Genomic DNA, 27,495 nt, shown 5'->3' on the forward strand with positions numbered 1-27,495 from the left:
CTGTAATCACACATTGGGGTACGATTGCCCTCGCCGTCAACGTCGTCGTCGTCGTCGTCCTCTTCTATGGTCTTATCAGGTTAGCAAGAAAACGCGCTACTCACCGGGAGCCTCATAAAACGTCCCACCGATGACGGATTGTGATTTCGATTCGCGCAGGGCATGTCTAGAGAAGAGACAGAGGCAAGGGAACGTGACCATATAAGGAGGTAAAATATCGACCGCCACTGTGCGGCCACTTTTGCGCGCACACTCTTTGCTGAATGACATTGGCTTACTTCATCCTCATTAATACTTTGTTAATTGTAAAAATCCTCCTAACCACCTTTCGACAGTCAAAATGCCACAAACAAACAATTAAATTAAATGGCATGTTCATCACCAAAATAGTGAAACCATAGGCTAAACGTCACCATTCGGCAGATGAACGTAACGGCGATCGGTCAAAGCGAATAGTGCAATGTGAATTAAATGAAATGGCACAATTATTAGCTCGACGCGGGCTGACGCAGTTGATGGCCGTGGCTTTCCGTTGCCAGTGCTACTGGCGATGCCCTCCAACGCGGGGCTGCGTTATGCAATCCCGTACACATACGTCACCTTTGATGATAAGCGCATCGTTCGGGGTATTTTATCGTTATCAACGCACTTTTTTCCTATAGAATAGCTTTACCGACAGAAATCGCGTCAATTGCATCGTTCAGTGGGTGGTGTGGTGTTGTGCGTTTTCTTAAGCTTCAAGCAAACAGCTATTCAAACACACAGTACCAAAAGGGTGCCAATTTATCTGGTTCCCATTCTTGACTGTTTTGTGCGCTATCGCGTATTTGTTCTACTGTAGTCTGTCTGGTTACATTCGTTTGGGTCATATTTTTGCAGCGAGTGCATTCGGCATGTATTTGCATCAGAACAAGTACACTGATTTTGAACTGACACGGTAATGTACACGGAAATTGATGAGTTCCCCAAGAAAACTTAGGCTACGCAACTACTGCCACATATTTTACGATATCATCTTAAGAAAAGGAATTGAATTTTAACTCTAAACTAAAACAATTCTACTCCTCCTTGCATTGCAATACGTTTAATTATTTGCAATGCAAACACAGCACCCAATCAAGCTTAATTAGCGGCCTTACTTAGCGGCAAGCGAAAGTAAATGTCTAATAAATGCCCACGTGCCTGCCATCTACAACAACAGGGCGCGCGGGTTCATACAACAGAATTACGAAATTCGACTGCTCCACCTCTCACCCTCCCTCGTGCGATAAACACCATATACATACAAACAGAAAACAAAAAAAGAGGAATTGAACTCAACAATCAGTCATGCTTGGCCGGGCTGCGGGGTTGAGGTGGTGCTGTTGGTGACTGCAGCACGGAGTCCTGAATCATGCCTTTGTGCAACACGCAACCTGTCACATGTGTTTGGTGCGAATTGGAGAGGGGACCGCTGGCAAAGTGCCACAGTGGTGGACACTTTGGTTCACTTCGAACTTCGAGATGATTGACCTGAATGTTATATCAATCCGACTTCGTGAAAACGACTGGAATTGTTTTATTACCATTTTCTTCCATTCTTCTTCCAACTAAGGATTTGCGATTTAATAGTGAATTAAATATATTTGGAAAGTAAATGTATTTGTTTTTTTTGTGCACCTTACTGCAACGGTAGGAAGCAGTTCACCACGAGGAGATTCGCTTCGTGGTGGTTTTAATGAAGTCGTATTCATGAGTCAATCCATCTGCCCAGCACCGAACTACGTCCCGGAGATGGCCAACGACCGGACCGGATGACAAGAAATCATAGACTAAGATGGATTATAATATATACGGCCTTGTACTTCTTCCGTGAATTAAATAATAATAAAAAAATAAAAACAATTACCGCAATTATTCTGGACCTGCATAACCACTTTTTCAAAGGACCGGCTCCTCCGTTAGTTATTTTTACCCATTAGCCGGATGACTGCTACTGTACGAACGTCCCAGATGCAAATGCCTCTGGTTGTGTTGAAAAACGATTTCTGTAGTATACGTCATAGTCTGTGTTTTAATGTTGGGTTAATTGGGAGGAGGGAACATAAAAATCAACTAGTACTTGTTTTTTGCCTGATGCATTAAAAATATTGTTCAAATAATTGTTAAGCTGTTTAAAATGTAAGATGTAAAAATATTTTAAAAATACAATCGTGGTCATATGTTAATGGTCATATATGTTAACAAATTAAAATAATTTCACTTGTTGCAATGTTTCAACCTAAAAAATTATTAAACCATTCACAGCATTTCATTGGTCATCAAAATAGATTTTACACGTTAACAAAACCATCAGGTTGTTTGAAGTGGTTAGTGATATAGCCCATTTTGTTTGTCCTCGCATACTCCACTGTGCAAACATGATAGCTATGTCGACATAGCTATTCAATACACGAACCGTAAGCAACAAACAAAGTCGACATACAGTCTGATTTGGTTTGCACTACAGCCGCGTCTCTCTTCTGGTCTCTGCTTTTAGTTCTATCCGTATTTTGTGTAGGTAAATTAATTTTAAATGCAGTATTTCTAGGGATAAAACGAATAAATTATAATATAATACATTAGTTCGGATATTTCGATGTAACATGTACATTTTGTCTACCAAAAGCCTTCTTCATATAAATTATCCAATTTTTTATTCAACAACTCGAATAAATTCTCTCCATCAAACAGTTCAGGTATTAAAATCATGTATACTAGCTGTCAGCATTTTCCGCTACATTCCGCTCACACAACAGAGGCACACACATAGTTACTATGTCAGCTTTTGATTAATTATCGTTTCAAACCGAGTTTGCTAGCAATCTTCTAACGTATTTTTGTTTCCTGCTCAATTGCATCTACTACTTACATACAACAACACGCCGAAGCAAATTCTATACTGAGACATTTCAAATGCATACAAAACGTGCTCTCCCACTTATCCTTTCTGCTTCGATCGTCACTAAGTGTGTAAGGTCACTTTTTAGTAATACCTTTTGAAGACAATGCTACATCATATTCAAGGACAGAACCACTAAACACATTTTTCAATTTATAGCGAGCAAAACTAAAATGACCGACAATTGAACATTGCTTTACTACCATAGCGTTGTGGAAGCATATTTACGATCACCGTAATGAATGCAATGCTGCCACCACACAGTCGCGTTTGCGCTATGCTGTGAATCATCTAGCTTCTATTCATTGTTTAAAATTCGTTGTATCATATTACATACTGTTCAGTAGCTGGCGTGTTTGCGGTGAGGAACGAGTGCAATTCAGTCGAGACGAAACATCGGACCGTTTTCACCACAGTGGAATGTACTGAGATCACATCTAATACTAATGCGGCATTCCTTTTATTTTCTCGGCTTCACAACAACACAACATAAGAAGAAGCACCCTAACAGTGTTCGACTGTTTGTCAGTGACATACACTACCAACATGTATCGTCCTAGCAGCATCCACCTTAGTGGACCATTTCCATTCGTCAGTCACTACAATACATTCGTGCTTCGCCGTGTTAAGTACAATTTATGCTCTCATCTAATGAACGAGCAAAAATCTATTGCAAACCAAGGGATTAAAATATTCATAGCGACAGGAATGATCGATCCCTCTTGCACACATAAAATAAGCGCCTAACATTATGGATCCCTACCAACCTTAACTCTGTTCCTACCTACATCGATTCTTAAGGACGATTTTTCGTTACAACTGCGTTGTAATGACCGATTTTCGAATAATCGTTGCCTCCTTGGGCTTGGTCGGACCAGTGACCACATCGGACGACACTAACCATGGCGATATGTCCATAGGCGATGGTTTGATATTTTCCTTCATTCGATCCTGTGTTATGATAGGATAATAAAAAATAATGTAAAATCACGATGAGTATCACATTTTAAACTTGCCTTTAATAGCAATGTAGCACTTTTGACAGCTATTTAGTATAATAGGGATGCTCGGTAATGTTGCGTTAGTGAAAATGTTAACAATTATCGGTATTTGATGACCCATTTCCTTCTACAGCAAATGTAACACAACAAGCAGTGCCGAACCCATAACAAACTGCAAGCCAAACTGGATATGTGTTTTAATATATTTACACAATTTAACATGCTCCACAACCACATGACGAACTAATGTGTTAGTAGGGATGTACTTACCCATCCGCTTTGCTTTCTTCACATTCTCATCTTCTTGTACAATTCGTTCATTGATTAGTTAGTGATCTGGCTACAATAGTACAAACCTATGGTACAAAAAATAATGACAAACCTTCATTGTTGCGGTATTGGCAGTGGCAGATGATATAACAGTGGCAGTGGTGGTAGTTGCCACACCGTTGCTATCAATTACATCCCGCTCGACGGCCAACTTTGTTGCAGCCGCTGTTCCCAGCGATCCCACCGACGCAGCATCCCCATTTGTTGAGGACGTTCCGTGCGGCGTTCCCGTTTTCAGCACATCCTTTGCATCGCGAACCACCACTTCGGGTTCATCCATCTTGAAGGGATTGCTGTTCTTGAACTCGCTCACACGTACGATTGGCGACGACATTCTCTTCTCTTCGCTCACATCAGCGGACGGCGGCTCTGCTAGCCGATCCTGCTCGACCTCTACCAGCTCGGCAGCGGGTGGAGGCGAAGAGGATGCACCGGATAAATTGTGAAACGGATTGGTCGACTTCGTACGCACCGGGGACGATGGATTAGACATGTTCAGGAACGGATTGTTAGCATTGGTTCGCAGCATCTTATCGACGTCCGCCGTTTCGGCCGCATCCATCGTAACCAACGAGCCACCGATCGGTGACGATGTGGGCGAGTTGGTGGGGACACTGATCTTCTCCACCACGCCACCCTTCTGCTCGGAGAAATGTGTCACCGTAACGGTGTCAGTCGTCAGGGATGGTGCCGGAAGAGCGGCGATTCCGTTGGTAAACGGCAGGGTGGGAGACTCTACAGTGCTCATCTGGCTGGCACCACCAGCGACGCCACCAGCGGATGCGGAAACGGTCGTTATCTGCGGCCCGGGTAAGAAGCAGCTGCTACTTACACCCCCTCCAGTCGGCGATGTGGCCGTACGCGAGGCCACTGCACCCGGCGAAGCGATCATAGTTGTAATCGTAGTATGGCCACTACCACCCGTAGGGATAGTTGTCGTACCGGTTAGATTTAATGTTAGCTTGTCGCCACCCTGTAGTAGTGTCGCAGTGCCACCGAACGTTATAGGTGCAGATATTTTGTAGTATTGTTTCAACAACGGGTTTGCATTCAGTTTATACAGTTATCGATGGACACGCATACACACGCACGCATACATAAAACCAAACAACAATAACACATTTTACAGTAGTAGCATAACGCAACAAATGGGGGATTGATTAGGAATATGAGTTGATTTATGCATAACCGGGAGGATTGGGGTTGATTTTGTTTGTTGGAAAAAAGAAAAGAAAAACAAAAAATAAAAATAGGACAATGACAAATAAACGTAAACAAACGGACACACACATATAGTACACATATAGCAAGGCCCACCGTCGTACAGATCTGTCATTACAGTTCTCGTCCAGCGCAAAGAAGATACGTATATGTGACATAAAATAAATAGTTTAATGTCTCTACCTAAACGGACACTGTAATACAGATACTGACAGTACGATTATGCTGCAAGACAGCACAATAACAGTATAATTAAGCAACACAGCAAGACAAAATGTAGATCACAATGAAACAACGAGCATAAGGCAGGAGCATAACGCAAACGCAAGATGAACACGTTATCCTTAATCGTTTAATGCACTGATGATAATGTAGACTTGTGTAGCGAATTATATGACTTGTGCATGTTCCGATGCAATGATACATCCTTCTCGTTCGTGTTTTTATGATTATTTTGGGGGTGTGTGCAACAAAACAAATCAATCTCATTGATCTTGTTTCGAAATGCGTTATATGTGTGTATGTGGTGCGCATGTGGATAAATGTGTGTATGTGGTGCGAACGGTGAAAGTAATGATTGGTGCCAGCTTTCGTTCAAAGATTAGTGCTCATACTGCACGCACCGATCACTTTTTACTATACGTACCACCGAGACGAATGTAGCTGCATTCAACGATTCCGGACCCTCGTGTAATGGCTGGCTCGGCACGTACAGTTGATGATTAGTAAGCTTCGGATGCAATTCTTCCTCCACGCGTGCTGCAAATGGGGTGAGCGAGTGCACAGGTTAGTAAATGCAGTTACGTGTAATGAGTGGTTGATACGAGGAACCCATATCAACGATTGGTCGCATCCCATCCCAGTCGGATGGACGTTCTAAACGTTTGCCTACCTTTCAAAATATTGCACTTGATTTGTCCTGGAGGCAGCGGGACGCCACCACCGGCCGCCGCTGCCGCGCTGTTCGACAGCTTTATCTGATTGTTGGGCTTCTCGGCATGCGGCGTCGTTGCCAGCTTCTTCAGCGTGTCGTTGTTAGTCTCCAGCTCGGAAGTCTTGTTGATTGTGATCTTAAAGCTACTAGCATCGTTCAGCTCCACACCGTGCAGCGAGGGCGACGGATCCTTAGCGATTGTCTTCAACAGCGTGTCGATTTGACTGTCGCGGTCGGACGACGTCGTCGTGTGGATGCTAAAGCCAGAGCTGATCGACGCCTTCCCGAACGAGCCACCGTGGTGAGCGGCTCCACCACCAAACCTTCCAAAGGTACTCATTTCGTGCTCGACGGCGGGCAGTTTGCTCATCTCCGCACCGTCATACCGGGCACCGGTGGCAATGTGCGACAGACCCGCCTTGCCGAACGAACCCATCTTACAACCGTACGCCACATCTTCACTCGAAGAGATGGATTTGTTCGAACTCAACGAGGGCAGATTGCCGTTCATTAGGCCCACGGACAGTAAGCCCGCTCCTCCACCACCCGACGATTGCATGCCGCCACCGCCACCGAGTGCAATGTCGGAGGTGCTACTGCCCGAGCCCGGCATGTGGTTGTGTATCACCGTGTTCGCGGATGGAGTCGACGTGCCGGAGGTGGAATGCTGGCCCTCATCAGCCGAAGAACAGCTGGCGGTGGTTGCGATGATGGTGGCAGCGTGTGCGACAGTCTGCTGCTGGTGCAGCAGGTCGGCAGAGGACGATGGTGGTACCAGTTGCTTTTGGCGCTCGCGTAGCACGTGCGACTGGCGGCGGGCGAAGCGTTGCGAGGGCCGTCGCTCAAACTGCACCGTCCGCCGGGCCCGGTTTTGCTGCGTGGTCTGAAACTCCGTCTTGCCCGAGTACCGGAACCGCGAGCCCATGCGAAAAAAGTTCTGCCGGGCCGACGGGCCCTTTACCGGCGCCCGCAGCCGGAAGAACGCATGATGCTCGACCGCACACTTCCACAGATGCTTGCACGCTTTCTCGTTGTGCAGGCGGAACACGAACGTATGCTCCTGCTCCCGGCCATGGTCGTCGTCCTCCACGACCACCAGCGTGAGCTTCTTCTTCTTGAAGTCCAGCTTGCCGATCTTTGGCCAGAAGAACAAGCCGATCTTCTGAATGCCCTCGAACACGAGGATGCCGGTCGGCGTCAGACCGAGATGATACTCGCAACCGTCTTTACCCTGCGCAGGAAAATACGAATTACACATTCAACCATTAAAAGTGATACCAATCTTCAGCAGCACTGTTTCTGCGTTGCTTACCAAAACGGTATGCATATCGACACCGTACATGTCCAGCCATTTGACTTTGTTGAGAAAGCTCGTCTCTGCCTGGGCGGGCGTTAAGCCGCGGCACTTCTTGTACTCCTCCAGTATCATAATTTCCAGCTCTTCGGTTTGATTCGGCACAAAGCGAAACTCGGACACGGTGGCAGCAGAATGCACAGTTTCGTCAAAGTCGCCCAATTCCGCTGCAAAGGATGAGAGGGAGATTAGGTCAATTTATTCATCGAGTGCACGCAAAATGAATACATACACTGCAGCGCTAATGCAGCTAGCTCCGAGGCCTGCGGATCGGGACATTCCAATCTGCCGTCCAGCAGGTCCTGCTTCAGTTGCAGGAAAAACTGATACCGCGTCAGCTCCTCGCGCAGTGTGTTCGGTTCCGATGAGTAGAATTTGACCTTCAGGCGCAGCGTGTACGGTGGTCCGACTGAAGCGAGGCGTAGAAAAGCAAAAAGAAATTATAAACATTCATTCGACAGGAACATATACGCGGAAGTTGACTCACTTTTCACCTGCTTCTTTATCGCCTTGGTCGGATCGAGCCAGTGCTTGACGTTGTTCGCGTCGGTAAATTGCAGCCCGAAGTAATCTTTCTCGATCAGATCCAGAGAATAGAAAACCTGCTCGTACAGATCGCTGGCCATCGCTTTTTTCTGCAAAGTATAATTAACGTTCGATAGTTAAAGAGTGAGGAAACTACATTAGCGCCATTAGACGAGGCTGGTTGCCGTGGAGCCGCGCGCAAATGCGATGTGTTGCAAGTGCAATTAAACTTTCCCCCAAAACAAGTGGCCTGGGCTATACTGAAAAGGGAGGGGGGGGGTGATGTTTGGTCCGTACCAAATCATACAAAATTGCTCTACGTTCATCGGTCTGACCCGTCGTCTGCGCGCCGGCGGGTCCGAGCAAAATCCTGATTTCTTTTCACTTCCCAGCTCGTATTATTTTAATTACTCCTGAAATGTGGATCGGTGGAAACTTTCTTCGGCCACCATTATCGGGTGGGGCAGTGGAAAAACCGATCGATCGCACTGGATGTACCCGCACCAAACGCATACGTACTGACTGCCCGCCCATGTTTACAAACAATTACATAATGCAACCTAAAAGACAGCAGTACACCGCACACCAAGAGTCGCTTTCGTCGTCGTCGTAAAAATCAAATCCCGTTTGCAAATGTGTGGTATGGGAAATGGATATGAGAAGTAGATTGCGCCTATGGCGGTTGTTTTGCCCCCGTTTTCTACCAACGGGGGCACGACGTGTGTGAAGAAGGTATGCGAACAATGTGAAATACGCCCCGCCACTGTCACAATCACGTAGGGTTTCTCTCGACATATCGTATGACGCACGCCACCAGCTACACTGCATTAACAATTGATTATTGACAGAACAGGCATTCCCACACATGCCGCTATGATGCCAAATTTGAAACGCATCGAGCATACCGTAAAACATAGTTTGCTGAACCGGTTATAAGACTTTGAGAAGATTTGGAAGGTAAGATGCAACCAAAACGTTGCCTACTCTCCCAGGTGGTCCCTCGTTTTGAACCTAAAAAGCCTATTCAGAAATGAAATCTTAACAAAGATCTTCAAACATGTCTCCACGTGAGGTTAAGAGACGTGTCACAGTGTGTGGCAATTTAAATATCTTCCCAACACCTTCGATGCATCGCCATTTGACCAGTAATCACGTACGACGGAGAACTGCATTTCCCGTCCGTCCAACGACGGTCTGGCCCTTCGCCCATTGCTTTTCCTCCACCTTTTACGCTACTTACCGACCGAAAAGGGCAGGTAACTGGGTGGAGAAAGAGGGCAAAAAAGAAGGTCAAACAACATGTTGCTGCTGCCCCGTGCGAAAGCGATAGTTTGCTCAACGGAGAGCTGCCCAATTTTCCAACACACTCAGAATGATTGGTTGTTGCGTTGTACTTACAGGGTGCACACCACACCAGCCAAGTACTTGTGCACCGGGCAGCTGCCTAATGGATTGGGGTGTACAACAGCATAACAAAACGCACACACACCATTTGCTGCCGGGTAATGGCGCTCTTCCTGTACACTGAAAAACCACCATATTCCTCTTCTCCCTGTTGTCTGCCAAGCTAATCGATGGCGCGTACACACACACGGGCTGTGTTTGGAGTGGTGATTCTTCGTCTGCTGCCATTTCCTTTGCCAAGGCTCCAACCAAAGTGGGAGTGAAACCCATCCCGGGAGGAAGGGCTTCTTTTTCCGGTCATCGAAAGTGAGCCGCCGTGTATACGACGATCTGCGCGAGGGTAAAAGGTGTCGGGAAACGAGTTTCCAACAACGCTTTCGTTTGTTCCATATATCGTACTAACGAGAAGAACTAGCGATCGGGCACTGCACTGTGGCGTGGAATGCAGAAAATGGGAAGGAAAGAGAAATAGCGATATGTGAGCTAAAGGGGATCTTTGCAACGAGTTCTCACACCCGTTTGTAAGTAAGCTGTTTCTGGGGTTAAACTCTGAACGCTGTTTCGAGCTGGCTCTTTAGATTTATATAAAAGTATAAGGAGTGGCAAGAAGTTCATAGTGATTTTGACGCTCTTTTGTGAAAAATAGGCCTCAAAATGTTTCCGTCATCGTTTTCCTGGTCAACCAGATCACGTCCCATCCACAGGAATCCGAAAGAGCAATATCTGGGATATCTGAACAAACACCGGTCATCGTCTCAATACGTTTGGTATCCGACTCCAGAGCTTACGGATCATTTTCATTGCTTTTAATCGCTAAGAAATTATGAATGTTGAGATATTTCTGTGATAGAGATAAGTGTCTTTGTGAGTTCTTCATGTGTTTGTACAGGATCTTCATCCAGTATATTCTCAAGTTGTCCTTTCTCAATTCTTCACAGCACTCCGGAATATCATTTGTCTTTTAAATACAGATTACAACTTTAAACCTTTCAAAACCAAAATCTCTTAGATCGGGTCACTAAAATATGATGTCAGATGACTTTTCTCCATTAATGAACATCCCGCAAAACATATACTTCACTACAAACGTAGAAAAGAAAGCATAAATTCGACCTTTCAAAATAAGGGTATTTGATTAGAGCCTGATTAAGGTAAGACTAAATGTGCCGGCTTCAAAATGCCAAGGAGCTTATTTGTATTTTTAATAGAAACACTTTAAAAGAGATTACCAACTACGAAATCAACATTTCAGGACGTAAAAGGACAAATGTTTAAAATGACACAATTAAAAATGAACAGAACCTAAAAGACATAGCAATTACGATATTAGAAAGATAAATGAAAACGATCGTAAAACGTTTCAAACATTACTGCACACGAAACGAAATGCAATTCGTAATGACGCAATAACCCTCGTTGGTCATTTTACACCTTTTATTTGCAAACTTTATGCTGACGGTCAATGTCAATGACGAGACGATCCATTCCGCCAGCGAACGTCACCCTCTTTGCTCAGCAAAACAATGCATCTCATCTGTCACACCCGATTTGTCGGCCGCCGTGCTGTTCTGCGTTGACGACTGAACGCGATCGAATCGGTCATGAGTCATTGCGCGTGGCACAGTTATCATCAATAAGCACGCCGGTAGCCGACACAGAGGCACGCCAAGGCGCACACTACACACACGCAGCGTGTCAAAAGGGGGCGTCGTGTAAAAAGGGTTTCCTCCCACTCCATGCCCTGCCGTGCCTCTCAGTCTGCTGAACTCATCTCACACGTTCGTGATAACCAGCCACATTCCGGCCATTGCTCAGCTCGATCGATCGGTTCCCCGGCGTATGCAATTCCACACCATATCTACGCGTAGCAAAAAGCACGAGATTCACGACACTCGGGCAATGTGGCGGAATGATGATTGTGATCGGTTGCTTACCGTATGGATTGAGTGCACTGAGTCGATGATACCGCATGTGTATGTTGTGTGTGCCGGGACCGATAATGTTGACGTCACGCAGCATTTATTTATAGCCTTACTGAGTGGCGGGACAAACAATAAAGTCGTCTATGTACGCGCTGCCTGGCAAGCGAATTACGTTCCGCGTGCGCAAAAAAATGACAGCAACCGCTGAGGTAATCGGTTTTTGGAGCCAACAGCCCGGGCCGGTGCACCGTGGTTGGGGATGCAACTAGCCCAGCCGCACATAGTTCGGCTGAGCAATAAAATGTGGGCCAAAACGACGTCGGTTGTATAATGCCTTCCAGCGTGTTTGCTGAATTTTGTTTCCACTTCGCACACTTCAAACAACTCAAAAGGGCAAGTTACACATTCTAAACTGCATGGCCTTCGTGTCAAACTGCAGTTCTGGATTTGTTATAAAAAGTAAGGAATGGTTCGAACGTGCCTAACTTTTCATAAATTTTTCATTGCACAAAAGCTTATTGGAAATGTTAAAACAGTCCCTACAAGTCTATTAAAAGGTTCTACATGACACCAAAGCACTAAAACACTCAACATTATCAGCAACAAATAAATGTGAAAAGTGCGTTGTGACCCAATTTAGCAATCAATTTTCGCACACAACCAGCTCGGCGAGCAATCATGCCAAAATTGTATGCAAAAAAATCCCCGCTCAAATGCTTTCAAACCCTCTGCTAATTACAGACGTCACCGTTGTACATGCGAAAGGCCCCCGGCGCGGGTCTCTATCGGCGTACGGCAATCAAAATTGAACCTTAGCTAATGGCCCAACTGTATATCGCGGTACGATAGCGAAAAAAAATGAATAGTGTGTCTGGGGAGAGCATTGTGTGCAGATAAAAATCGGCGTAAAACCACCGAGGAAAACAAATATCACAACTTAACACAATCGCGCAGAGTCATACAGAGGCACCAACTGGGTAGAGAGCAATGCAGACACTGAAACATGCACAGACACACACACACATACAGATTAATGTCAACAAACAATGATAATGTTTGTGCGGTTTGTTTATGTAACGAACGTTGCAATACCGCAGAGGGAAACTCCAACCAAAGGGTATAACACAAAAAACACCCACACACACACACATTTCCTCCTGCTGTTTTGCTGCACCATCGTCTCGATTTCTTTGGCTTTATCTGTACGGTAGAAGATGGTAGAAGTTTGCGAGTTGATTTGGACCCAGACGGACGAAAGAATCTATGATCTTTACGATCAAGTTTTGCCACAGACGTTACGCCATGTTCTGCTAAGTTGTTGTAATAAAATGTAATAAACGAACAAATTATTGCACGACGCAATTGGCAGTCGAAACAGTATATAGAAACGCCCATCAACTTAGTTACTTTCATCATTAAATGATTGATAGTTTGACAACTAATGTTTAGAAAATCAAAATTATTAAAACGTGGTAAAGTCCTCACCTCACACAACTTAACAACATGCTTGCCAAGTGTTATATACTAGTAAGAGCTCGGAATCGGATCTACCCGATTCCGATTCCGTGTGCGGAATCAATTCCGGAGCCGATTCCAGAGTAGACTCCAATTCCAGATAAGTTCAATCCGAAATCGATTCTGGAATCAAAATCGGCTCCGGAATCGGAATCGATCTGGGAATCACAATTTGCCCCGATAACGGAATCAGCATTAACTTCAGAATTCAAATTAGCTCCGCAATTAGCTCCGGAATTAGCGTCGCATTTCTTGAATTGAAATAATAAATTTCAGAAGCGAAATCAATCCGGGAATCTCCACGAGTATGGATCGTTTACAAGTAAATTTTGATTATTTGCGGCTATCAACGTGCTACGTTTATTGCATGTCTATTATTATGGGAATCCCGAAACCAACTCCGATTTCGAATCCAATTCTGATTCCAGAGCCGATTCCGGAATTGATTCCGAAACTAATTCCGGACCTACTATCCGGAATCGATTCCAGAACACTTTGGAGGTAGCCGGAATCGATTCCAAATAAAACTTCATTTTCCCATCATTAGTGTTAAAGCCTCGTATGGTCCATCCAAACCATAACAAGGACTTATTATCTGACTGCGACATACAAAATAAGTCTCGAAATGCCGGCAGGTCGTAGGTCATTACGCCAAACCAAATACATGATGATTAAACATAGATTTTTTTCGTTTTAATTGCAGAAGTTCAAATCTGATAAAAAAAACGTCCCACTATTCTCCACGAACTTGTCAATCCATAGACCGCCAAAACCTCACGGGGCTCTTAATGTCGCTTTGACTAACCACCACCTCCAGGAGGGGAGGGTCCGGGGCAAAAGAACATCGAGAACATACTCGAACACGGCACGCTATCTTCCAGCCGGCAAACAGACGGACGACGGAGCGAAGAAACCGACTGTGTAGTGTTGGTAATTCGTGGCAAAGCTCAAACCCTGGCTCCATGGGTAATGGTGTGGCCACAACGACACGCCACCACCGGTGGTGATGGTCGTGCAGCAGCAGCACCCCACTCCGGTTGAAAAAGGGGTTATGCGAGGATGGAGGTGGTGTTGTGCTTTGTGCAGCTCTTCTCCATTGCCATTCGCAAGAGTAACAGACTCCCACCCAACCCAACAGCCGTGTGGCCAATCTTTGTTTCCATTGCGCGTGAGCAGTCGTCTATCGGGGACCCTCCCCTCTCCTCGCGTGCATTGGTGGTGGTGATTGGTGTGATCCGCGCGAAAGGTTTCCCATTACAAACCCTGTTCGCTTGCCAAGACGCAGTTCGTTCGCAAAACCCCCGCGGTCTGGTCCCATTTTGCACCACACACAGCACCAAATAGAGCACCACCACCACCGAGCTCCACACACACACCCACCCCTCGCAAATTTCGATCGAGTTGTTCGAGCTTCGAAAGGCAAACAACAACCACGGTGGGAGTGGAGCGAAGGAAAGCTTCTTGTTCACCGCGACTCGCAGGAATAACAAGCAAGTACCGTCTCAAGACAAGATATATCAGTTGTTCACTGGGTCGAAATTTGGAAAACGATGTTTCGATTGTGCTGCAACCGGCTGGCTGGCTGGCTGGTGGCGCTTTGCCATAATTCGGCAGCGATTAACAATTACATCAATTAAGTGTTTGAATGCTTTAATAATTCAAATTGCATTTTCAAATACGGCACACGCTACACCATTAACGGTGCTTTGAGCTTGCCTGCTTGCACAACACGTCTTTCCCTGTGCCACTGCGACCTCCTCCCACCGCATTCACTGGTGCAAAAGGTGAAAGAACTCCCCCCTGCGCAGACCCAGTTACATTTTCATCTGGATAAACCACTTTCCAAACCCGTTTTCCAGCCGCTCCAGCTGGCCCCTTGGTGACATTTGGAGGAAAAAGGAAACGTGTCCCCCGCAAACCGCTACTAGGGAGCGTCTTGTCTTACATACACACAAACAATTTGCATCATATCGAACGAAACTCGTTCCGAGCTTTTCAAGTAGTTCAAATAATACAATGCTGGAAATGGTACCGAATTGAGAACACGTCAAAAGATGCGTCACAATGATACAGCACATGCACACGCGCAAAGGTCTGCATGATCAACACTGACGTGACTTAATGGTGACGTTACTGCAGCTGAATCATCAACCGATCGAGCTGCGCTGTTTAATATTCCCTTCTGCATGTATGCTAATAAGATTGTGTTTGCTCGTGCCATTTCTTACCGACCGTGGAAAATACAAATGAAATTGCAAATGATAAACCGTGTTCAAAATAAGTGCACCGAAGCAAAACATCAAAATTTCGCTATCTTAATCATCGGAATACCCCAAAATGATATAAGATTTATCCACCGCCATTCACATTTCATCATTTTGCTGGTGATTTTTTTCTCTCTCTCTCTCGTTGTCTATCTCTTGCTCCATCTCCGTTTTATCGTGCTTTTCATCACATGACACACCCATCCTTCAAGTCTGGCACTGGCTACACCCGGCACCTCTTCGAACGGCACACACTGCACACGATTGGCAGGAAAGTGTTACGGTGCAATAAAATAATCATCGCCACACCACCGTCATTAGCCAAAAGCTTGCCGACCGACCTGGGTCTCTTCTCTCATCACCCCGGCAAACACACACACCACGGGTCACTTTCTACCGTTTTGGCCAGATGGAGAAACATTCATAATAAACATGTAGCAACAGATGAAGAAAAACCCCAAATCTCGTACTAGTCTCGAACCACAAACGCGAATCAAAGTATATCCTGGGGTGGCGGCGCTTTCTTTACACCCTTTCAAACCGTCTTCAGAGGGCCGGTACACGCAGCGTCGTGTTAAATTATTTTATTTTATTTTATTTTTATTTTACCTTCCACTCAAGTCCCCCAACATAAACGCAACCTTTTAAAATCATTCACACCGAGAGAGGTAGCAGCAGGTTCATGTCATCTCTGACTTTTGCTGACCTGCGATGCTGAGATGCTGGCAGATCAAGACGGACGCCACCACCGCCCATCCCCAATCGGTGAAACAACATTGGCCCAAAATTGGTCGACAAAGGCAGCAAATTTTAAGCTTTAATTGCAGCATCGTCCACCGGTAGATAGTGAAACAATCGCCGGATGATGACGGGGCGAGTAGGCGGGGAATGGTGGGAATGCAGAAAAGTGAAGCAATCATTGCATCTCAACAATAAAGTGCGACTGCGAGTGCCCGAACCAAGTTTTGCCGGTCCAATGCGCTTTACGTGTGGGTACGAGGAATGGAGGAAGAAGAAAGAAGGATGGATTTCATTCATGTAGATGATGGATGTTTTTGTTTTTTTAATCTCTCTGCGGGTCACAGACAGAGAAGGTTCGGGAGCTTTACGCGCCGAATGCATTAATGGGACAAACAAGTTGTTGTAAATTTTAAAGAAATTCAAAGCAGCTCGTGCTAGGCGCGATGGATAAAACATAGCCCGTCGTCAAGAGCCATAAAGTGACCTTGTGCTGCGCTAATGTGCAAAGTTTTACAGCAAATTTCTTGATTTACCGTTTTACTGTCTAATGTTTCCTCCTGTCGTTCACTGCTAATTCATCAGGCGCAAAGCTTCGCGCTTTTAATTACAATTTCCCTCCCTACATTAATGCGCATCACTCCCCAGTGGAAGCTGCAATGCATCAAAGTGAAAGAAAAGCACCCTGAACCATCCTCAACCACCGCCATCACACCAACCGAGAAAAAATCCATTTTCCAAATTCAAATAACCTTCCGTCCGAAAATTGATCCGTCACTGTAGTTAGCATAAGCGATGATACAAACCCACGCAGGCATTCGGTGGTGTTCGTGTGGCGCATGACTTTCTACTTATGGAAATAATTACTACTTTCCTCTGGGGGCTGTAGTTTGGAGATTTTCGAGTTTCGAGGAAAAAATACGGAAACACACTCGACCGGGTCGGTCGTCTTCCTTCCTGGGTAGGGGAGGGTGGAGTATAGAGTGCGCGTCCAAAGGTTACGAAGACCGCTTGGGGTCAGCCCGGAAACAAAACGTTCACCTCGGCAAACGGGTAAAGGAGGTGGTGATGTGTAGTGGAGGATGCACTAATGTAGAGGCAATAAAAAACAAAAGTACTATGCAGACACACCTCCACCCACTATCTGCAGCGTATGATGAAGCTTACGTTCGGCCTTGTTTCTCTTCCGGCGTTTCGAGCGCATTTGGGGAGATTTTCGGTGCTTGAATTTTCACCCCTTGAGCCGTAGGTTGCATTATGGATTGTTTTACCTTAAAACAGACCGGCACACACACACACACCAAATGAATGTAAAATCAGTTGTAATGCTTAACATCACACGCAGCTTCCCGTCCATTGGTGAGACACAGCAGCTCCATATCAATTCAAAAAGAATTAAGCTTTTTTTCTCTCATACACATTCCCTCGCACCAAACACATTGCATGAGAAAAGAGTGAAAACACGGTAAGAAATATTTTCTGTTGACTTTTCGCAACCCAACGGCATTGTTATCATGCTTTTATTAAGACTCTTCCCCTTTCCCACTGCCCAACCTGAGCCCCCGTTGTAGTAACGCAACCTCCGTCGTTCCGTGGCCACACACCAATTGTCACTTTCGGTTGCAATATACTCTTATTTCATGCACATAATTTTCCATCTCAAAAAACCGACAACACTGCTTCTCCTCCGGTTGGCACATCGGTTGGTGGTAAAGGTTTGTGAAATCGATTTTAATTAAATTCTTCTTCACCTTGGAATTTGAAATTGTATGCCGGTTTCATTTTCACAACGTGTCACAGGGGAACAAAACAAAAAGAAACTATTCTGCCGTAACTTATCAGAATGAAAAATCGCCCAGCTGGACATTCTGTGCCCCGCTTACTCTGGGAGGAGGATAGTTAGCGTGAATGAACGGTACTGAAGCACCTTCAAGCTATTAGTTCGACTAGGAGAAGCAGTGGCAGCATTGCTCGATCGAGGGTATTGTTTTGGATTGTTGAAAAGATAAGAACAAACACAAAACGAAACAAAAATAGAAAAACATTTAAACCATCTTCAAAACTGATATACTCATTATTGCATCAAAGCATCATTATGTTCCGTTACGGGAACATAGGAACAAACAAATGTTTGATTATAGAATGTCGCTAGAATGCTACATACATATTTAAGTTTTCTGTTTAAATTCTTCAAATAATTGTAATTAGTGCCTGTATTAGGTGATGGGGTAAATGAAGTTTTCGTCGGAATCGATTCCAGCTAGTTTCTTAGTTTTCTGAAATTGATTCCGGACAGTAGCTCCGGAATCTGTTTCCAAAATCGGTTCCGGAATCGGCTCCACATTGAAAGCCGCAATAAATCTAAATTTGCTTGTAAAAAATCCATTCTCATAGAGATTCCCGGACTGATGTCGCTTCTCAAACTTCTTTCAATTCAAGAACTGATTCTCATTCCGGAGCTAATTCCATTTCTGGAGACAATCCTGATTCTGTTACCGGAGCAACCCAGGTCGATTCCGAATCCGGAGCCAACTCCGGAGTCAACTTTTGAATCGGCTCCGGAGTTAACTCAGGAAACGACTCCGGATTCGGAATCGATTCCAGCATCAGAATCGGCTCCGGAATTTATTCCGAACACGGAATCGGAATCGGGTAGATTCGATTCCGTGCTCCCCCTACTAGTCTGTACAGTAATTATCTTTTATTTATTTATTGAAATTTCATTAGCAAAAAAGTGGCAATCGGAATGATAGAATCCAAAATATCAAATCGATTAAATATATACTAATTAAAAATTACGTACTATCTTCAATCAAATGTTGACCTATTTTATATATTAAGCCAGAAAGTTAAAATTTCAGAATTTCAGTGGAAGAACAATATTCAACATCCAAATTGTATCCCTTAACAGTTACGTTTAACCATCCAGTAGTTAATCATCTGCAGAGGAACAAAGATGCATTTTAAAAACATGTTTTTCTACTGGCTTTTACAAGTCAGAATCGAATGCCAGCAAAACAATTTCAGAAGCTCAAGATTCAGTTTAGCTGTCAAAAGTTGTTGTTTGACCGCACCGATGCTATTTTTCACAAGCGCAATATGATCGCTCAAGTTGTTTTTTTAGGGGCCTTTCGCATCGTTTTACAAATTCAAACATGCATTTCGTTGCCGTTTCAAATCTCGCTTTACAACTAAAATATATGTGGCTACACTATATTGATCGAAGGAATTGTCATTTTGCATTTATATTCTCGATTTTTGACCATTTTAGAGTATCAATGAATTATTCCATAAAAAAGAAGAAAAAATGCAAAAACCGCATAGGTACATTACAAAAGGTATTTATGATTTTGTTGATCTATTTGTAAAATTTAATGATAATACGCTCAATCCGTTACAAGATATTAATAGTTTAAATCAGTAATCCTTGGCTTGTTCATATATGATATCCATGGCCCCCGGACACATACCTGGCTATCATATATGACATCCATGACACTCAAAATGTTAAAAGCATACCAACAGACAGTTTTCAACATTTCTTGACCAAATATTTTTGCTTCAGCAAGAAAAAAAAGATGCATGAGCTAGTCTAATCAAGCTTGCGACAAAACGGCGTTTGTTTGCAATTGTTCAGTTTCGTGTGTGGTTTTGAAAGGAATGTTGAGATGATTTCAGCTGACTCAACCTCAAACTCCATCTAAAAAAAACTTAGTAATATGGTAAAACCCCCGTAGTGGGTTTTACACTTTTGGGCGTGAAAAACACATTCCATCCAATAAGTAATATAATATTAACAACATATCAACCATCAACGAGTTCATCATCTACGAAAGCACTACAATCACGACCGCTGTGAAGATATGACCTATTTTCCTCCCTATTTCAGAGCTAGATCTTGAAAAAATAAAAGCAAAGAAATGTAAACGTACGCACTTTATTCTGTTCAAACATTCCCCGGGACGTGGAAAGATTCCGAACGAAACAACGTTACGTGCACACGCGCCGGTGGGTTTCACTCTTATCGCAATATCCATAAAAAGCGCAATATCAAAACGGACGGCAACTGTTTAACGTTAGGTCGGTTCCATCGGTGTCTAGGAGAAGGTAGAAACAATTTAAAAAAAAAACGAACAGAACAAAAAGGTCTAGAAGTCACCTTGAAAAGAATGCGGACGATGGCATCTCCCTTCCAAAAAAACGCAGAAGAATGGAAGAGAAAAAGCACGAGAAACAAGGCACATGATGATGCGAGGGAACACAAAAAAACAAACAAACAAACCTCCCTTTCCTACACCCCCAGCAGTAAGTTAGGGGATGAGATTGTGCCCTTATGAGAAATGCACAAGCGGAACTCTGATTTACCCAACAGGAAGAAGAAAACGACAAAGATCAACCAAGAAAACCCCCCGCGCACATTGGAGGCGATCTCAATCTTGCTAAGCTTCAGTGCCGTTGGTAGGAGTAGACTGGCGGCACGGCAAGGGTTAGGGAAAATGAGATTTGAGATTTTAATAAACCAACAACACCGGCAATTAAACTGTTATTATTCTCACCACCATCACCAACCATCGACGTACGGTGCCGAGAGAGCACCCGGTTCAGCCACAACCGAACAGTTCCAGCGTCCTGTCGAACCGCCACCACAGCTGGAGGTTTTCGGGCCGGAAGCCGAACGAATCTACTACGGGGAAGAAAACAGATTGGTGGCTTTGTACGAGAGAGAGGGGCCGTTGTTGTGCGCCCGGTCTTTTGGCCTGTGGCGACCCAATGGGAAGATGTATCGCTTACTTCCTAGAAAAGCGCTCCTCACCACGTCGAGTGTTACCAAGCATTTTCCACCATTTTCTCATTCCTTTCCGGAGCACACTCTCAAGGGCGCCCCCCCGAAAAGGGGGTGGTGTTCGGGAGATGGAACTTATTTTCGATTGTTGAGCCATCGAACGGCGCTGCTGGGAGGGGGCTTGCGTTTTCGAGCAAATTCAGCGGCCATATGCAATCCGTGGATGGGAAAACACGAGTTTATACCCCCAAAACGCGCTCCCAAACACACGCAGCAACAGGGAGAGCTACTTCCCCAAAGGGCAACTTTTTTCTTCCCATTCGATGGCGGTAATGATGGAGAGATGGCTTGGCGACACGCGTACCGACTTCAATTTCATCCGACTTTCCAGCACAGGCAATGGTGGTTCTTGATGGCATTGGAGCTATCAGACACGTTGAAACCAAGTGCTCCCCCAGCCGGTAGAGTGATATAGCCCTTAACCGGGAGTCGCAACATACACAAAAGCGTTTCTTTCCTGCCGCTGCCGGAGGAGATAGAGCAAACGGAAGGCCGAAAGTGCCGGGGCGGTGTTTCGGAAAAAGGGCTTCTAACGGAGCTTCGTGTGATCGGGGATTGTTTTCGAGAGTGATGCCGGATGGGTGTTTGTCACACATAGTAGGGCTGTGGTGCCTGGTTAAATGTCACACAATCTCCTACGGGGGACGCATGGGATTGAAAGGCAGTGTCGTGCTGGGGTATAATTATTGAGCCGGCTCTTGCTGAAGCGTGTTAGAAAAATGGGAGAAAACTAATCGAAAGAAAAAACAGACCAGTTGTTCATGTCTTTTCTTTCTTTTATTTTATTTATATTATTTTTATGTCGCTGCCATTTGGTTTAAAATTATAAGAATAAACTTAAAACAACCAGAACTACAACAATACAAGTCTGTTAATATAAGTATTGAAAAATCCGTTTAAATGATTTACTCAATGTTTCTTTGTGATTTGTTGAGCCTTCAGCAAATAAACAAACACAATAAATTCCTGTTCCGACACAGCATCGCACACGGCACCGGGCAAGTCAGAAATGAGACAAACGGTCCACTCCATCTCTCTCGTGACGCTTTGAACCGGTATTAGATAGCGTGTCTAATGCCGCGCCAGGGTATGCTAATCGAATGCCTTGCTGTACCGTTCATTCTCACCCGTATACATGGCTGTGCACTGATGCATGCCCGACTGTGTGTATTTGTTTGTGTGTGGGTATATACAAGTATGTGTGTCTGTGTGTGTGTAAGTCTGTATCCGTGACCATAGTGTCGTCATCATCAAGAAGGGCAGTGGCGCGGCTTACTCACCACCGCCAGCCGGACGGTAACAGTAATAGAGAAAGACTTCAATGTGAACAAGCGACGAACCCAAACCATAAAACGACGTCATCTGCTGTGCGTGCTGCTACCCTGCCGTTGTGGACAAGAACTCCTCTTACCTTGAGGAATGTGTAATGAAAGAAACCTGCGTCGACGGCCAATAAAGTGGGACACACCAGCGTGATTTTTTGAGCCGCACCACCCAAGCCGAACACAAAGTAGCAACATTGAACGCAAATTGATAGTGTCGAAAGGTTGAAAAAATATCGTCGAAGATAGTTTATTATTTAGTCAGCTGGAAGGAGGGATCCCCATTGTCACCGCCAGGTTGTCGCCGTTGTCGTATAGCCACATTCAGAGTGTGCTCTGTCATTTTTTGTGTTGTCTTTACCTTCCTAACCACCAAGCCCGGCAAAAGTTTATCGAGTTCGACCGCCCACCAACTCCACCACCCGGGCGCAATGCACACCTTGACATTCCAGCAGCAGGCAGTTGGTGATAAAATGCATCGAGACAGTATCGAGTGCACTGGTGCTACTACTGTTTGCATTTGTTTCTCTGCATTACCTTCTACCTCCTTCTCCCCCGGTCGGTCGTTCTCCAGTTTTCAAGTGCTTCAATGCACGAGTTAACAACGCGTTGTTGCATATTATCACCGACCCACCTGAGCTAGTTGACTCTCTCAATAGCATGGCCTCGTGGCGACAGCTGTTTAAAGGACGCCCTTAATGATGCCTCGATAGCACCCCCTCACCAACCCATTGCCATCTTCTCCCGTACCCGTCAGCTTCAAGTGATTATGCATGGGAAGGGAAATGAAGCTACTAATTCATTACTGCTTTAAAAACATTGCTTTACTCTAATCAACACGGTAACAAACAGCCATTTTCGCTCACACACACACACATACACACGATGCAACAACTTCCGTTAACATCGATGTTGCCGTGCGTGCAAGCGTGGTTAACAATTTCGTAAAACTTACTATTTTGAGGTTAAACCACACAACACGTGTGTGCTTGGCTGTAATACGCTTGATGCTACACACTTCAATAGCATGCACCAAGCTCTGTAGACATACGATACACATATTGGGAGTAACGCTGGTGGGTGAGGATCATGATTGCCCTAAATTAATTTCCCTCCAAATGGGTTCTTCTTACTACTTGACCGACATATCAACAACATCACATCGGTAATGATGATCCCTCACATGCGAAAGTGTAATTAAATTATGCATAATAGAGTCTTTAGGATAACATCCCGTGAATTATTTGATAATCAGTATTAACAAAAGTGAAGAACTTTAACGATGACTACTGGGCGTTACATGAAGAACGTCAAACAAGGGCTACGAAATAGTTGATTTAGTTTTTCCTTTATTTTAAGAAGGAAAACATATCGTAAATTTCATAAATAGTACGATCCAAGATCAAATAAAAAATCATTTTTTAGGTTCTTCATGTAAAGGGATTTGATTCAATCATGCTCAATTTCTATCAAACTATTATTTGGCCGCCTGTTATTGAAATAAATTTGTAATTTGAAGGTAAATTTTGGAACACCCTATTATTCAATTTCTTCAAGAATACATTAGTTGTACTTTTTATAGTTTCTCAAGGATGATTGATTCTTTCACGGCATTGTTTAGATTCGTACCATGATATTATGTTTTTTTTTCATTTTTGTTGAATTATTTTGTTCAAAAATGTTGATATTGTTGTCAGTTAAATCGTGAGAAGTACAAACAAAAGTCGAAGCATTCACATTCGTTCGATAGTTTTTTATGGTGTACATTACGTTATCACGCACACCTAATCGTATAATTTTCAAATATTCTTCTAAAACGTTATCAAAGTATGTCTGACATGCAATCAGTCAATCTTACAAATCAATCAGTCCATCAAAATCGCTCAAAACCCGGAAGCAATTCCTCTACGCCCTCTACCGTCTCTTCCGTATTCCGACACCACAAGGGAAGAAGGTGCCTTTCACACCCTTCAGTATTCTACCCAGCCGTGGCATGTCGCCAAAAGAAACAAATGATGAAAGACAACTATTTGGCTTCCGCCCCCGTTTTACCGGTGGGGTGGTATACGCGTTACACACTATTAGGCGTTGCGATGGCAAACAAGCAGCACAACACAACGACGAAGAAAACCGTCGTGTATGCAACAACCCCCAACACTGCTTATCTTATCGAAAGTTTCAACCCACCCCGGAGTGGGAAAGGGAGGGCATACCACCAGCAACCAAACTAATGGCAGCAAAACCAGGAGACCAAATATTTGCAAACCACCCGTACGCGCCACTCTATTTTGGAAAGGTGTTGGTTATGCAGGTTTTTTTTTGTTGAACTTATGTTCCCCCTCCTCGCCCGCTTCGAACACTCACCGTAAGATCCACCGGTAGGTCCGTGTTGTCCAGCAGTATCACGCGACACGGGATCAAATTCTTGTTCGTCGGGATGCGCTGCGACTTGATCTGGCTGTCGACCGTGTCGGCCGCAGCACTGCGCCCCTTGCGCCGGCTGAGGAATCGCAACATTTTTGGGCCCGAACGAACGGATCGACAACCTTTCCTTCAACTGTCCTCACCGCCGAACCCAGGAGCTGGCAATCGGCAGAAACAGTGGCAGCAGCGGCAGAAGAAGAATGGCGAATTTCGCGATTCCGCGACTGCCCTATTCTTCCGTGTCGTTGTGTCTGTCTGTGTGTATGTGTATACGTTGACGTTGCTAATGGAGACCACGGCACTCCGTGAGCCGCCGCTCATTCAAAGGGATGAATATTCTTTGCCCTCCGTTTTCGCGTTCGTCCGGTCTGGGTCTGGATTTTGCTGGCACGACGAGAAGGGGATACTCTGCACCGTCGTCGTCCGCTCGATGTTTTCTTCCGCTTCTGCTTCTGCTCCACTGCCCGTGTGTCTGCCCTGTCCGGTATTCCGGTTTCCTCTGCTGCCTCTGGAAACTTCTTCCACTCACTGCTGAGGTTGGAGTGTGTTGTTGCTGCACACGTCACACAGTCCACTTTCTGGCCAAAGCGTTTCTCTCCTGTGCTGGTGTGAGTATGTTCCTGGTGAGTCGGCTTTATAGGGTAGGGGGGGGGGGGGGGGGCAGAGATACAGCCCGTGACACCTCGTCGCACGACCCTTGACACGGTGCCGACCGATTGCCGCTGCACCGAAAATACGCAAGCGTGGGCTGTACAGCGACACCCACCGGGGGGCGTTGTGTGTTGGCGGTACCACCACCTCACCACAGACAGCCTCTTCCTTTGCGCGATGACGATAATTTTGCGTACCTGTAGAAAACAACAGAACGGCACACTCGATTTCTTCACCGCACTAAGAACGAGACTGCAGAACAAGAAACAGACGCGAGCACACACTCACACACACCGCCAAACGACCAAACACACTGGTGGGATAAGGTGTCCCCCCTTTTCGTTGACGATTCAACCACTTTTGCTTTATTCCTGCTCAACACGCACAAACACACACACAAACAAACGCGCGCGGGCGCCTATATGCGGGACAACCGCTAGAACGGCCACGGCGACTTCGATGCGTACAGGCAAACAAACCCGATCACCCTTTCTTCAGGGCTTCTTCTTTCTACTGACCAGCGCATACACACTCACACACGCGCGCGTACCGCGCCCCGCGCATGCAAGACGACCAACACTACCACACACACACGAATCAATCTAAGCAGCTCAACCAGGTCGAAACTTCTTTGCGCCTACTCTTCTACCTGGGTGAAACCAGCTTTTTCTGCTGCTGCTGCTGCTGTGCTTTTCGCTTCCCTTTTCTCTCTTTCTCGCTCTTGCACGCTCTCTGTCAGACGCTCTCTCTCTCTTTCACTTCTTGGCTGGCAAAGCTATCTCGGGGGTTACTCGATGCACCTTCACCCGCCTTTTCTTCCCGTCGTTTCTTCCACCCTGCCCGGTAAGCTACAACCTACATTCACAGACACGGGCGCACACACACACACACGCTACTGATGTACGCACATTTGTGCCAAACAGGTACAGGACCGTGGGGCGCACGACGGACGGTGGTTTGGGTCCGAATCTTTCTCTCTACCAGCCCCGCCGTACCGCAGCGATCGATCTCTTCAGTCAGCGATCGGAGTTGGCGAACAGACTGCCGCGACAACAACCCACAATGGTGGCCGTAGCTTTTTCTGCACTTTTCCTTCCGGACCATTCATTCTTACACCGCATTCGCGCCGCAAAACGGGGCCAAGTGTCCGTACGACCGTTCCGGAGAAGGAAGGAAGCGATTTTACCTTCCTTCTCCTGCTTCTTCGCTTCTTCCTGCGATCCTGCACCAATTCTGGGCGGGCGTACCGTTAATTATTCGCCCACGACACACTGCTCCCTCACGGCAAACCGATCGATCAAACACAGGTGCGAAGAACTTAGCCACTTAGCACGCGCTGCACTCTCGGCACAGGTACCTTTGTAATCCAATTAGAATACAATTGGAAGCACCAGCGACACCATCCGGTGCACACGTTTGGGGTTTGAAATTTGTCAACGAATTTCGGACAATGCACCGAGATTACACCACTTAGCGACGCACACAAAAAAAGAACGCACTCAAACCCGAGTGCGTATGGGTTCTACAACACTGCAGTAATAGCAACACAACACAACAAACAGCGTTGTTGATGTTTGTTTAGTTTGGCTTGTTCACTTGCACAAACTAGCCAGCTTTTACCACGCACGGACGGAGCCCGTACCTGCTCTTGCGATAAGTTGCGGTGCGAGAATGATTGCCTTCGTTCTCCGCTGTCAGCGCAACACGTATTTTGACCTCACAAGATAGCCCATTGTGAATTATGACCAGCAAAGCGTTTGATATTCGACCGTATGTTCGGGGACAGGCATCAGTGAAGGTAAGAATCAATTAAAATACGATCGAAATCAGTAAGAAAATGCTCTTCAGTATTGGAAAACTGAACATTTATTAAATCAATAGAAACATTTTAATTATAACCCGATGTTTACAGTCACGGTGACAGAATGGCTTTCCTGTCACTTTTTGTTCGGCGGGTGAATGATTACAAGTCACAAAAGCAAACAATCAATTTTACAGTTGGAATTTCAATTACAATACAAAAATATTAAAAAAAAAAATTGTGCGACCAAATTTGTATTAAATGAATTTTAGTTGTATTTTTCAACGAAAACAGACATACAAATGAGAAACAACCTAAATTTTCAA

General features: G+C 45.2%; 1 protein-coding gene across 3 annotated transcripts; it reads right to left on the bottom strand.

The window, feature by feature from the left end:
- Positions 1–2,649: 2,649 nt before the first annotated feature.
- LOC120893425 (band 4.1-like protein 5) lies at positions 2,650–27,049 on the bottom strand. Of its 3 annotated transcripts, none has more exons than XM_040295286.1 (8): positions 24,658–27,049; positions 8,248–8,395; positions 7,993–8,169; positions 7,719–7,927; positions 6,365–7,637; positions 6,119–6,231; positions 4,304–5,224; positions 2,650–3,871 (listed from the first exon to the last, which is right to left on the bottom strand). In XM_040295286.1, the coding sequence occupies exons 1-8, from the start codon at positions 24,808–24,810 to the stop codon at positions 3,734–3,736; spliced, it is 3,132 nt and encodes a 1,043-aa protein (XP_040151220.1). In that variant the 5' UTR covers positions 24,811–27,049; the 3' UTR covers positions 2,650–3,733. The 3 variants fall into 3 exon arrangements, with proteins under 3 accessions (XP_040151220.1, XP_040151221.1, XP_040151222.1); XM_040295287.1 differs by lacking the exon at positions 24,658–27,049 and adding an exon at positions 8,583–9,063; XM_040295288.1 differs by lacking the exon at positions 4,304–5,224 and having other exon boundaries at positions 24,658–27,048.
- Positions 27,050–27,495: the final 446 nt, after the last annotated feature.

The sequence above is a fragment of the Anopheles arabiensis genome, chromosome 2, assembly GCF_016920715.1.
Source record: "Anopheles arabiensis isolate DONGOLA chromosome 2, AaraD3, whole genome shotgun sequence".
Classification (NCBI taxonomy): domain Eukaryota; kingdom Metazoa; phylum Arthropoda; class Insecta; order Diptera; family Culicidae; genus Anopheles; species Anopheles arabiensis.

What these genes read in the sequence shown, in the direction of transcription:
- LOC120893425 (XM_040295286.1), bottom strand. Translation starts at nt 24,810, where the DNA reads ATGTTGCGATTCCTCAGCCGGCGCAAGGGGCGCAGTGCTGCGGCCGAC. An exon ending in ACCTACCGGTGGATCTTACG is followed by an intron (nt 8,396 to 24,657) that starts GTGAGTGTTCGA and finishes TATACTTTGCAG; the next exon opens with AAAAAAGCGATGGCCAGCGA. An exon ending in TCGATATGCATACCGTTTTG is followed by an intron (nt 7,638 to 7,718) that starts GTAAGCAACGCA and finishes TTTCCTGCGCAG; the next exon opens with GGTAAAGACGGTTGCGAGTA.